Genomic DNA, 12,949 nt, shown 5'->3' on the forward strand with positions numbered 1-12,949 from the left:
GGGATTGAGGGACATGAGGTGCAGTGGAGGTGGGCATGGGTCGGGGAACGGGGCGGAAGGAGGTGGAGGGCATTTCAAGGGGCCATGCCAGCTTCCAGAGCCAGGCAGGTGACTCTGTGCCTTCTTGGGAGTTACCTACAGACGCCCCCGTCTGATTTCCTACTTCCCCTAAGTAGTGGGGAAACAGCAGGACCCTTTGTGTTGTCAGCATCCCGTGCCAAGTGCAGCCTCACTGTGTCTCTGGTGCTCCCGGGAAAGGAGGCCAAGGACAGACACCGGGAGGGCCGGGGAGGCTGGGCGAAGTGGCATTCCCGGCCGCTTCATCCCGGCCTTTGATAGGCGGGTGTGTGTCTTTTCCTGCCCACGGAGCCACACACCCGGATTCCTGATGCGGTGTCCACAGGACACGGTGTGGGGATGGGGCAAACCTTCAGGTGCTGGAGAGAACCAGACCTTACCCTGTGGGGCTCATTCAGCCAGTCATTTTTCTATGCGAAGGAAATTTGAAACAGGAGCCCTGAGCGGGCATCTGTCCATCCGTGGTGTAGTGTCTCCTTGGGGTGGGGGTGCCCAGCTCACTGGGGCGTCAGGTGGCTGCTGCTGGACACCGAGCCTGAAAGCTGATGCGGCCACCGTCACTCGTGGCTGGGGCGGTGCTGCCCCCTGGTGTTAGGCGGTGGCGTCGCCATCCCCGCTTTGAGCTGCTAACTGGCTTCTCCGTGTGTTCGCTTTTTCAGACCGCAAGTCCATCTTCTTCAACAGCCACAACGTGTCCAAGCCGGAGTCGTCATCGGTCCTGACGGAGGTATGTCCCTGCCGCTCCGGTGGCTGGTGGGAGCCTGGGGCGGGTGTGCTCCTGGGTGCGGGGCCCAGGGTCGAGCTCGCCCGTGGGCAGGGTCAGAGGGGCCTTCCCGGCTGCCCGGGACGAGGGGCTCCAGAGACCTTCGTGCTGACGACCTGCGTGCCCAGGCCCGCTCACCACCAGGTCAGGCCAGGGGGGCTTTTCCAGCTCTTCCCCCGTCAGGAGGAGCTTGATACCCTGCTTTTACTGATTTAAAAGAAGGGGCGAGAGGCAACGCCATCTCCTTTCTCTTTCCTTGTCTGCGTGTATCCCGGGCGTGTTAAGAGCCCGCTGTCACTTCTGTGGGTGCTGGCTGCTTCTCGGTGGTGGTGAGCTCAGGGCTGCTGGTCAGTGTTGCTGTGTCAGGCTCCCTCCTGGATGCCCTGGGGCATCGCAGCCAGGCCTGGAGCAGCCCCCGGGGCAGGACGGGCAGGGCCTTGATCCCAGGCAGTCTCATCCCGGAGCTGGTCTCCAGGAGTCGGGGACTTGTTACTCCCTGGGGGCCATGAAGCACCCTCTGCTGGGTCTCCTGCTCCCCGACCGGCCGTCCTCCTGTTTGGGGAGGATTTGCCCGTGTCCCCTTCCCTGTCCTCTGGCCTCACCAACGAGCTCCAGAAAGGCCCTGCCTGGACCCCACTCCCTTCTGTTCCACCCTGCCACCTCCTCCCGGCCGGCCACCTGTCCATCTCTGGTTTCCGGTTCCCTTGAGGAGCCAGCTGTGTGCTGAGGGTGGGCCGCCCACAGGTGTGGACAGGGCCTGGAGGGAACCCAGCGCTCTTCAGAATGGTGAGGGCGTTTCTCAGTCAGGGAAGCTCCGGGAACAGCCGGGAATGCCCAGTGCCTCCTGGGCCTGGCTGTGTGCATTAGGAGATGGAAATAAACTGCACAAGAAAGGGTTTAAAGAGGGTGGGGGCGTCTGGTCTCCTCAGCTCAGACACGTTAGGCGAGCCCAGTTCCCGCGAAGCTGTCAGGATTGCTCGGGCTGGCAGAGGGAAGCCGGCATTCCACAGGCTTCCGCAGTCACTGTCCCTGCCTGTCCCTTGCACCGCGCGGGACATTGGCCGCTGCGGCTGTAGCTGATGCCAGAGGGCCCCACGCAGAGTGACCCACCCAAGTGACCTTGGACAATCCCGTCTCCCACTCACCTGTCTCGGTCTGTGAAGGGGGAGATGGAGAGTCCGCCCAGGGGCACTTCTGGGGCCGCCTCTGTCCCCGTAGGGTCTGCGTTGTCTCCTCCCCGCCCAGCTCATGGCTGCTGTTCAGGAACTCCTGGGACTGAAGGGAAATGCAGTCAGCTGTCCTCTTTCCATTTAGGACACGAGTCTCCTCACACCTGCAGGCTGGCCGGGACCGAGAGCTGCACCCCAGACATGCCCCACCCTCCTCCTGCCCACCCGGGGCCTCCATCCCCTTCACTGTCTCCTGCAGGGAGCCCTGCCTGGCCTTGAAGCCCGCTCCATCCACAGCTGATGCCCCAGCTCCCACACCCAGCGTGCAGACCCCAAACACCAGGATAGGGTATCGGTTAAGAGTGCGGACACTGACTAGGCTGCCTGGGGTCAGACCAGGCTCCACAACATCCCAGCTGTGAGGCCCCAGGAGAGTCACTGTGCCTCTCTGAGCCTCAGTTTCTCCCTCCTGCCCCGCAGGTGGTGGTGGGATTCAGGCACTCCTAGGAAGTGCCAGGCAGTGCAGCTGTGATGGCGGTCCACACGCACACGGCTCCCTCCCTCCTCCATCACTGCCTCATGTCCAGAGCATCATCGTCTCCATTCTGTTTGTGCCACGGGCAGGACTGCCATGCCTTGATCTCGTCTAGGCGGCTCTTTGGGTTCAGATACTGGAGGGCTCCGGGAGGGTGTCTGAGATTCCTGACCGCTGAGAGAGGCTGTGTAAACAGCGGGTCACGAGGCTGCGTGCTAATGCAGCAGCCAGGGCCGTCGCTGCCAGGCCTGCGCTGTGAGCCTTGAACATTAGCTTTGGATCCTCACCACTGTTCCACAGCGAGGTGTCTGTGCTACCCCGCTGACCGGGTAGAAAACAAGGCCCAGAGGGTCCCTGAGGCTCAGCACACAGCAGGCAGGACCAGGGGCAAGCTGCCGCGGGGCCGAGTGGCCAGGAGGCGGGCGGGGCGCAGTGGTGAGTGCCATCACAGCTCCTTGGGAAGTGTGTTCCCCATAAGATGCCAAGAGAGAGGTCTGGGTATGGGGGGTGGCTGCCTTTCGTGCAGAGGCGGGGGGCGGGGGGGGGGCTCACCTAGGAGCACAGACACTGCCCACGTGAGGGGTCCCTGCCCACTGAGGGCCCCTGCCCACTGAGGGGTCCCTGCTCGCACGGGTCAGAAGTTCCCGCCCACCACGCAGCTTCCTGTGCTGGGACAGCGGCCCTTTGTCCTTGGTGCCCAGGGCTGCCCGCAGCCCTCCGGACCCAGCCTCACTTTTTTTAAAGTGAACAGTCAGTGACTTGGGAGTACGTTTACCGTGGTGCGCAGTCACCCCCTCTTTCTAGTTCCAAATGTTTTCATCACCTGCAAAGGAAGCCCCGCCCCATTGCAGTCCCTCCCTGGCACCCCACACCCCCACCCCCCGAGCCCCAGCCCTGGCAACCACTCATCTGCTGTTTGTCTCTGCGGATCCACCCCTCCTGGACCCTCCAGGTTAAGGGAGCCGTGCAGTATGTGCCCTGTGCTGGCTTTCTCACTCGGCCTGCTGCTTCCCATCCGCCGCGCTGTAGCATGGGTGGCTGAGGAACACGCCGTGTGTGGGTGACAGTCTGTTTACCATCCGTTGATGGACATTTCGGTTGTTTCTACCTTTGGCTCTTGTGAATCATGCCGCTGTGAGCATCAGCATGCAGATACCCACTTTTCGCTCTTTGGGGTACACACCTAGGAGTGGAATTGCTGGGTCATAGGTAATTCCTTGTTTAACTTTTGACCCAGCTTCACTTTTATTTCTGATGGGTCAGTGCCCCTTTGGCCCCTGAGCCCACAGCCCTGGGACTCCAGCAAGTAGGGCACCTCCCGGGAGCCCTGCTCTGACTGACGTGAGGTGACACGGCGCTGTCCCCCTCCCCGCAGGCATGTCTGTCCCTGCCACATAGTTCCTCAGGGTTGCTCCAGCAGTCGGGGTGGGAGCCTCATTGGTCCTGTTTCGCAGATGAGCCACTGAGGCACAGAGAGGCCACGTCTGATTCTCAGTCAGGGCACAGGCCCGGGTTATGGGCTTGATCCCCGGTGGGTGGAGGGCGTGCAGAAGGCAGCCAATCGATGTTTCTCTCTTGTCAGTGTTTCTATCTATCTTTCTCCCTTCTTCTCTCTCTAAAATCAATAAAAGCATTTTTTTAAAGGACTTAGGAAATGGCCAGTCCCGGTGCTGGTCTGTCCTACCCCCTTGTCTGAGGGTCTCTGTGGTGTGGCTTCGCGCCTCCCCACTTATGGCCTGACTCGTGTGTGTGTGTGTGTGTGTGTGTGTGTGTGTGTGTGTGGTGTGTTGGCAGCTGGACAAGATCGAGGGTGTGTTCGAGCGGCCGAGTGACGAGGTCATCCGAGAGCTGTCCCGGGCCCTGCGGCAAGCACTGGGCGTGTCTCTCTTCGGGATCGACATCATCATCAACAACCAGACAGGGCAGCACGCTGTCATCGACATCAATGCCTTCCCAGGTGAGCGGCAGGGGCTGGGTCCCCGGGCAGGTGACGGGGCAGGCTCCATCCTCTGTTGGCGGAGCCTGGGGTAAATGCAGCCCCGCTGGGCCTCAGTCCCCCTGCCAATGGGGCTGCAGGTTGTGGGGAGAGTGAAGGTCGGGTCCGGACATCCAGCCAGGTGCATGATGGGCCCGCAAACACGTGTTCTCTCGCCTCCTCTCCTGACCCTGACCCTCACCTTCAGCATTAGCTGCTATTGGCCAAGCCTTAGCCGAACCCTGGGTCCCGTGGAGACGGAGAGCTGAAAGGACGCTGGAGGGAACCCCCACAGGTCTCCGCAGGGCACTGAGCCGCCCAGAGAGAAGCTGTCCCAGATCATGCCTAGTTGGGGCAGGGCTGTGCTCCTTACCCTTCCCGGAGCCGCTGTGCTCCCTGTGGCTGCACGTGCTCCCTGCTGTCTGCTGGAGCCCCGAGCGGGGGAGCACACGCTGGGCCCTCGTGGTCTCGCCTCCGCGAGGGGCTCAGTGGGAGACACCACCACTGTTTGGGGGGCGTTTTCAGGGTGCAAGGAAGCCCTCATGCACAGGGAGGGCACACAGGGCATCAGGCCATGGGTGAGGGCTGCGTGCTGGGCTCCAGGAAGTTGTAGCAGTGGGTGGCATCAGCACCCGCCACGCCAGGCAGCCCTGGGAGCTTTGCTCGGCTGACCGGTGGTGATGGGGAGGCTGAGGGCTGGATGGCTTGTCCAAAGTCACCGCTACCCAGTGGCAGAGCCGGGATGGGCCTGCGCTCCTGACCACAGGCGTCCTGCCTCTCGCGCCGGCTGCTCCATCCTGGCTCTGCCTGCAGTCCGATGGGACAGCCACCCAGCGGGGCAGTCTCGGTGCTCCCTCTGCACCGCGGGGTGTTCCCACCTCGCAGAGACGGAGGAGCCTGGCCTGAGCTGGTGCCCCCGGCTGGTTCACCTCTCAGTTGGAGAGCTGTGGGCCCAGAGCGGCCTGCACGGCCTCCTGTCCACCCTCAGGCCTCCGTCCCCCACCAGCAAGTACACACCCCGCCCGGGGCCTCCAGGCCTCACCAGGGCAGCAGAGCAGTTGCTGAGGGAACGGCTTGTCCCCTGGTGCATCCTGACGTGGCTCCAGCCCGTCCCACGCTGTGTCTCTCCCCTAGAAGCCTGGGCACGCCTGCTGGTGGCTCCCCAGGGGCCTGGGGCCGCCTGCCCTTCTCCCCCAGCCCAGGCTGAAAGAAGCCCCAGCCCTGGGGCGGGGTGCCCAGCACCACACGGGATTCACGGCACAGGTGGGCCCAAGGGCCTGCTTCAGATCCTGGCTGTCACTCGGAGGCCGGTGCTCTGTGAGCCGTGGCCGCCATCACCACCTCCACCCTCATGACCAGTCCCATGTCCGTCTGGGCAGCTCTTCGTGCCTCTGGGGCCAATTACTTGACTCCTCTTCATCTGTGACGTGGGGCGGCGAGCTGTGACGATGAGGCGAGGGCACGTGTGTGCATGGAAGCACTGTGTGTGCAGCTACTTCACCCATTGTGACTCTCACTGTGGGCACCAACACGAGTGAGCAGATGAGGCTGCCCGCCCTTCAGCACGGGGCAGGCCTTGGTGTGAGGTCCATGCACCCTGCCTTCCTGAACCGTGTTCGAACCGTGGTGGTGGGCGCAGTGCGTGGGGCAGGTGTGGGCAGTGCCCGCCCCTCTGAAGCGGGCACACTGGCCTTCAGGGGCACACTTCATGTCCTCACCCTCGTTCTTGCAGCCCTTTGCCTGGTTCTTGTCCTGCCAAATTGGCTTAGGAAGGTGGGGGCACCCACCCCAGGTGGCATGTCTTTTGAAGTAGTTTTCAGGGAGTCAGCAAAATCCTCGCCCTAGATTCTCATTCTGCGCGGCTCCCAAGGACTCCTGTGCTGACATGTGCATTCGCTTCTGCGGTGGGCAGTGCAGGCCCAGCAGTTTCTGATCAGGACCCTGGGCCGCACTCCGTTAGGGAAGCTGGAGCCCGTGTGTGGCCTCACGGGGGTGCTCCGTCTGCCCCCCGGCTGTGATGCTCGGGGCATGGGCACATGCAGTACCCCGCAGGTATTTGGGGGATGAGGACTCAGTTTTGGGAGCAGCTGCTATGGATCAGGCATCGCCCACCTTCCAGCCCCCTCGGTCGTGCCCACAGGAATCTTCCCGAGTTCTCAGCTCACGCGGGAGGAGGCTGAGGCCGGCCACGCGGCGGGAAGGGGGGTTAATGGTTCAGAACGTGAGGAGGAGTGGGCCTCGGCCAGGCCACCTGATTAAGGAGCCTGTGAAGCTGTGCCCGAGAGGGACAGCGTGGGGAGTGTTTGTCCTCGGCTTCTCACACGCGGGGGCAGCACATTCAGGGACCAGCCCTTTGGAGCCACGCGCACTCAGCTTTGAGTCCGGCTGTGTCACTTCCAGCAGCCTTATCCTCTGAGCCTTCTCTCCCCTCGGGCCGCAGCCGCCTCCGGCGCCAGCTGGCTAAGCCTGGTGCTGTCCGTCTCTCCCACCCCAGGCTACGAGGGCGTGAGCGAGTTCTTCACAGACCTCCTGAACCACATCGCCACGATCCTGCAGGGCCAGAGCGCAGCCGCCGGGGACACGGCCCCGCTGAGGCACAGCAGGCTCCTGGCGGAGCAGGCGGACAGCCTGACGGGCGAGCGGACGTGCAGCGCCAGCCCCGGCTGCTGCAGCAGCATGATGGGCCAGGACCCGCCCTGGACCACGGAGGATGACGCGGGTGGCGTGGGCGCCGGCAGCACCGCCAAGCTGCCGCACCAGAGACTGGGCTGCACCGCCGCCGTGTCGCCCAGCTTCCAGCAGCACTGCGTGGCCTCCCTGGCCACCAAGGCCTCCTCCCAGTAGCCACGGAGCGCGGGACCCAGAGGGCGGCGTGGGCCACGAGCAGCCACTGGACCAGCAGCCCCAGTGGTGACTGACATCCTCCTCAGAATTCCCAGCGGTCTGATTTCCCCCATTTTTACCTTGTTTTCTGGTGTCACTAAGTGAGGGGCGGGGGTGGAAGAGCCTGGTGGTCCAGCTCCCGGAAGAGGACCCTGCCTGACTCCTGCTGTGCAGATCTTCACCCAGTTCACACGCATGTGCTTCAACACTAGGTCTGAGTGGAGGGGTGTGTGCACATGTGCGATTGCTGTGTGTGTGCGAGTGTGTGTGCACTTCCGTGTCTTGGTCTCAATGGCTGCTGCGGACCAGGCTGGGGCCTGCAGGGGGCCACCCCTGCTTAGGCTGCGGGCGCTGAACGGAGCGGATGGACGGTTCCCCTTCACTCCCCTCCAAGCCCCACCCCCAGGCCGGCCTCCTCCCAGCTTTGAGAGGAGCGGGCCCAAAACCCCACAAGCTGTGCAGCTGCCCTTCCCAGAAGCATGAGCCCCAGAGGCAAGAGGCCGCAGCTGCCGCTTCTGGGGGGCTCCATGCTGGGTCTGGGCTGTGGCCGCTTGCTTCCTTCTCCCGGAGGGAAGGGGAAGGAAGCTTCCCCGGGGAGGCCAGGCCCTGGATGCGCTGCCTCCCTCACGTCCAGTTCCCTGGAGCCCCTCCGCCCCTCACCACCTGCCCACAGCCCTCAGGGGCCTCTTCCTTCACCAAGCGCTGCTCGTCGGACCCTGGAGCAGACTGCCTGGTTGGGTCCCCCAGGCTGACCCAGCCTGTGCCAAGGATTTGTGCCATGACTTTGGGCAAATCATTCTGAGTCGCCAGGCCTCCGTGGAGACCAGAGCTCTAAAGGGCGGGCTTGACGCCCCAGGTCCTGCGATGCACCTGCTTTCCCGAGAAGTGGACCTGGACGGACCTCCCCTTGGCCTCGAGGCAATGTGGGGTCCCCCTCCCAGGCAGGAGGAGCCGCCCGCCCCACCCCTACCCCGCAGGCCCATCCCCTCCTGTACTCACTGCAGCCCCAAGCACTGAGCCAGCCAGCGGGGAGGAGGTGGGTAGGGAGCAGTCAGAGGCGAGAAAACAGTACCCTCCCCAGCTAGCCACCCAGCCCTGGGGCGGCACACAGGCCGCCCGCTGGTTGTCGCATCCCAAGGCCCACGCTGGCAGCCCCTCCTCAGAGGAGGTGGTGTCTGTCCCAGGACCGTGAGCTCGGAGAGATGCCAGGACCCGCCGAGCATGCTTGGTCTTAGGTACCAGCTGACTTTGAGAAGGAGGGAAAGGCCTGGCTGGCCTGCAAGGCCGGGAGGATGGCCGGAGGCTGCTGAGCTGGGCGCCTGGCTCAGCGGGGAGCAGGGGCTGCCCCCCTCGGCCTGGGGTGGGGGTGGCTGCCTTCAGAACTGCCCGCTGTCCTGGACACGGGCCTGCTGACTAACCGCGTTTACACGACTGAGTGTGGAACCCCAATTACAACGTCTGTGCGTCACTTCCTGGCTGCCCGAGCCCTGGGGAGCGGGATGCGTGGCCGCCTCTTGCACTGCTTTGTCTCCAGAATAAACTACTGAAATCAAACTGCACTGTGCATGTGTGTACACGATGTTGCTAAAAGTTTGTCATCCCCGAGTCTTAATAAAACGGCTTTACTTTTTGAATAAAATTCTAATCCCACTTTGCCTCCAGAGCAGGTGGGGCCTGCGGTGTGACCCTGGCCATCTCGGTGCCTGTGTGATGGATGTCACCCTCAGTGTCACGCCTGTTAGCACCCAGGCCCCAGGTGTCAAGTCACTGCTTTCTGGTGACTCGGCGTTTTCCACTCGCCTCCTGCGGGTGGCGAGCACGGTCATTGCTTTTTCCGGGAGTGGAAACCGAGGGGGCGGCCAGGGGGTGGGGAGGGGCCCAGCTGCACCCACGCATGTGCAGTCCTCTCCCCGGGGCTGAGGACCACCGTGCGGCCAGCGGCAGCCGTCTCTGGAAGGGTTTTGGGGGCCATGTCAGGGAGCACAGTGGAGGGGAGGGGCTGGGGAGTGATGAGCACCCCCCATGTCAGCGGGGTGCACACTGACACCGTCATAGAGCAGCTTTCCCCTTGGGCCTCCTTGTCACTGGCCTCCACCGCATGGGGCTGAGGCCTTGGGGTGGGTCAGAGGGTCACGTGGGAGGCCTGTGCCCTGGGCCAGTCCTTGGGGATGTTGATTATGTAATGATGTGCCCCATCGGAGGCAGGCACCGGTGTCTGTCCCCCCAGGAACCCAGAGGAGTCTCCGAGAGGGGGGTCCTCGCCGACGGCAGCAGCAGGTGACGGGCTGGCAGCGCCTGTGGGTGGGGCTGAGCCCGGAGCCAGCGGCGTCAGCTGCAGAAGGCAGGCCCAGCTGGCGTCCCTGCCTTCACGGAGGGAACCTTGGGAGAGCTGTCCTCCGCTCCGGAGCCTGGGCTTTGGGGGGGCTGAAGGGCCGGCAGGAGGCTGTGGTCTTCAGCCAGCTGGGGAAGCGGCTGCTATCTGTCCTCGCCTGGAAGGCGGGCCCTCAGCTTGGGCACTCACACTGGCCGCTGCCACGAGTGCCATAGAGTGGCTTCACTGGGCTTGGCATCTGCTCTCTCCTCCGTCCCCTAGAAACGGGGCCTTCACCCGGTGAGGTCCTGGCAGCCCGCTCCCTTCTCGGGTCACAGGTCACGGCGCAAGGGCCCTGAGCTGCAGAGACCTTGAGCTGGGAGCTGGCTCCCCACCATGGCTCACCCCGAGGCAGAGAAGTGCCTCCTCCGGCAGCCTGGCCATGCTCTTATCCCACTTACATCTGCCCAACCCGAGCCCGAGGGGATGTGGCCTTCAGATGTAGGGACGCCCCTAAACAGACTGTTCAGAGGGAACTGACTGACACTACCTCCTGGGCCCTCGTCCTGACCACGAAGGGCCTTTTCCAGAGTGGTCTCATCTCCCTTTCCTTCCAGAGTTGGCCCTGACCTGGCAGCCGGAGCCCTTCTCCCAGGGCCGGGGTGGGGGTGGGGGTGGTGGCGGGGGACGCGGACCCTTTCTCCCAGGGCTGGGGGGGGAGGGCGGACCCCTTCTCCCAGGGCTGGGGGGGGAGGGCGGACCCCTTCTCCCAGGGCTGGGGGGGGAGGGCGGACCCTTTCTCCCAGGGCTGTGGGGGGAGGGCGGACCCCTTCTCCCAGGGCTGGGGGGGGGGGAGGGCGGACCCCTTCTCCCAGGGCTGGGGGGGGGAGGGCGGACCCCTTCTCCCAGGGCTGGGGGGGGGGGAGGACAGACCCCTTCTCCCAGGGCTGGGGGGGGGAGGGCGGACCCCTTCTCCCAGGGCTGTTGGGGGAGGGCAGACCCCTTCTCCCAGGGCTGGGGGGGGGGAGGGCGGACCCCTTCTCCCAGGGCTGGGGGGGGGGAGGGCGGACCCCTTCTCCCAGGGCTGGGGGGGGGGAGGGCGGACCCCTTCTCCCAGGGCTGTGGGGGGGGAGGGCGGACCCCTTCTCCCAGGGCTGTGGGGGGGGCGGACCCCTTCTCCCAGGGCTGTGTGTGTGTGGGGCGGACCCCTTCTCCCAGGGCTGGGGGCGGGAGAGGGCAGACCCCTTCTCCCAGGGCTGTTGGGGGGGGAGGGCGGACCCCTTCTCCCAGGGCTGGGGGGGGGAGAGGGCAGACCCCTTCTCCCAGGGCTGTTGGGGGGGAGGGCGGACCCCTTCTCCCAGGGCTGTTGCGGGGGGGAGAGGGTGGACCCCTTCTCCCAGGGCTGGGGGGAGAGGGCAGACCCCTTCTCCCAGGGCTTTGGGGGGGGGCCCAGGCCCCTTCTCCCAGGGCCGTGGGGCGGGGGAGGGCAGACCCCTTCTCCCAGGGCTGGGGGGGGGGGGGCCCGGGCCCCTATTCCCAGGGCCATGGGGGGTGGGGGGAGGGCAGACCCCCGCAGCTTCTCTCTGGAAAGGCTTGTGCAGCAGGCAGGGTCTCACCAGGCTGGCAGCCCTGGCTTTGGTGCTGACACCTGTGCTTTGTGACAAATGCCACGTGCCTCAGCCCTGTTCCCAAGCAGCGTTTCCCAGAGCCCCAAGCTGGCTTTGACCGACTGCACATCTGTGCACATGACGCTTCCATGGACAGGTCCACCACATACAAAAGCACGGCTTCTGTGCCAGCCCAGAGCACCTTGGTCCCCGGCTCTGTGGCGCGTTTGCCCGTGGGATTGGGGTTATGGCCCGCAGGTGGCCCGTCTGGGAGGGGTTACTTCAGGGACGAGTTCCCTCGTTTGCCACCTAGTCTGGGGAGTGGGTGTCCGATACCTGGCTGACTAGTGAAACCCTCGCCCGCTCCACGCGAGGCCCAGACTGCCCGCCCCTCCAGTGCCTCGTGTTGGCGTCACCCTGGTTTCCTGACCCGTCTGCCTGGGCCTCTCGAATCCCCGCCAGGATCTGCTAACCCCGCTCGGTGGACGAGGAAACCAAGGCTCCGAGAGAGCCGGAACGCTCGCCGGAGCGCCCTCGCTGGGCCGGGGACTCCAACTCCCGTCTGCCGCCAAACCCCACCTCTCGGGGCAGCGGCTCCGTGAGGTCAGGGCTTGTCCGTCCACCTGCGAGCTCAGGGCTGCCGGGCCCACGGGGGCCGCTTCAGATGTCTGCCGAGCGACCGGACAGCCCTGACGCTCAGCGGGTCCACACCGGTCCCGCGCACCCGCCCGATCCGTTCTTACGTGTGACCCTGCGCCCCACGGTGAAATGTTTTGGGCATCACCCCTGCCCGTGGCCTTGATGAGCCCTTTCACCCTGTGAGCCTCAGTTTCCTCATTCTCAAAGCTGAGGCGGAGCCCTCGTGAGCCGTTAAATGTGCAAGAACTTCAGACGCCCGATTGCTGTGCACGTGCCCGGCCGGGGATGGCGCGCAGGCCGAGGGCGCCTGTGGCCTGGTGGCACCACGGAGAGCTGAGGCTGTGTCCCTCACTGACCCCGCCTTTGGGGGGCCCAGCTCAGGTGTGGCTGGGAAGTGGGGGAGCGGAAGGAACCGGGGTCCCTTTGCATGTGTGATTTAATCCCCACGCACTTGGAGGCAGATGCCAGCACTCGGTGACACAGAAGATGGGAAACTGGGGCAGCCCTTCGCCCTCGATCCCACGGCTGAGAAGCTGCCCAGAAAGGAGTCGCCCCGGGGAACGGGACCTCCCCTGGTCCCTTTGCGGAATCCCGCCCACGCCACCCCTCTGAGTCACGAGGGGGCAGGTTCAAAGAAACAGGAGAGCCCAGCGCAGATTTATTTTCCTTTTTAAGTTGTGTACAGGGTGTATTACAGTCAGGAATGCTCAACCTTCCCCGAAAGGTCAGAGGTTATTGCAGTTGTGCCCAATGGCTCTGATGTGGAAGGAAAACTTGTAGAAAGCTTCCCGTGTTCAGAGAAAGGATCATCGTTTAGAGTCGTGGGGGTCTGCCCTGCAGAGGGGCGCACGGGGGTCGGAGCAGGTGGAAGGAGCAGGGGCAGCAGGGTGGCCTGGGCGCGGGCGGGCTGGGCTGCCGGGAGCAGCGCACAGGTCGGCCGGCCAGGACCACGGGGCGCCTCGGGGCCCTGGCCGGAGGGGCCAGCCGGC

General features: G+C 64.6%; 1 protein-coding gene across 2 annotated transcripts in view; it reads left to right on the top strand.

Moving 5' to 3' along the window:
• Positions 1 to 9,050, top strand: part of ITPK1 (inositol-tetrakisphosphate 1-kinase) — a 135,161-nt gene extending 126,111 nt beyond the window's left edge. For both annotated transcript variants that reach the window (XM_079768878.1, XM_079768879.1), the window contains exons 9-11: positions 738 to 805; positions 4,340 to 4,502; positions 7,015 to 9,050. In XM_079768878.1, the coding sequence (XP_079625004.1) occupies positions 738 to 805; positions 4,340 to 4,502; positions 7,015 to 7,364 (581 nt within the window). In that variant the 3' untranslated portion in view covers positions 7,365 to 9,050. The remainder of the gene's footprint in view (positions 1 to 737; positions 806 to 4,339; positions 4,503 to 7,014) is intronic.
• Positions 9,051 to 12,949: the final 3,899 nt, after the last annotated feature.

This window comes from Cnephaeus nilssonii (assembly GCF_951640355.1).
Source record: "Cnephaeus nilssonii genome assembly, chromosome: 4".
Classification (NCBI taxonomy): domain Eukaryota; kingdom Metazoa; phylum Chordata; class Mammalia; order Chiroptera; family Vespertilionidae; genus Cnephaeus; species Cnephaeus nilssonii.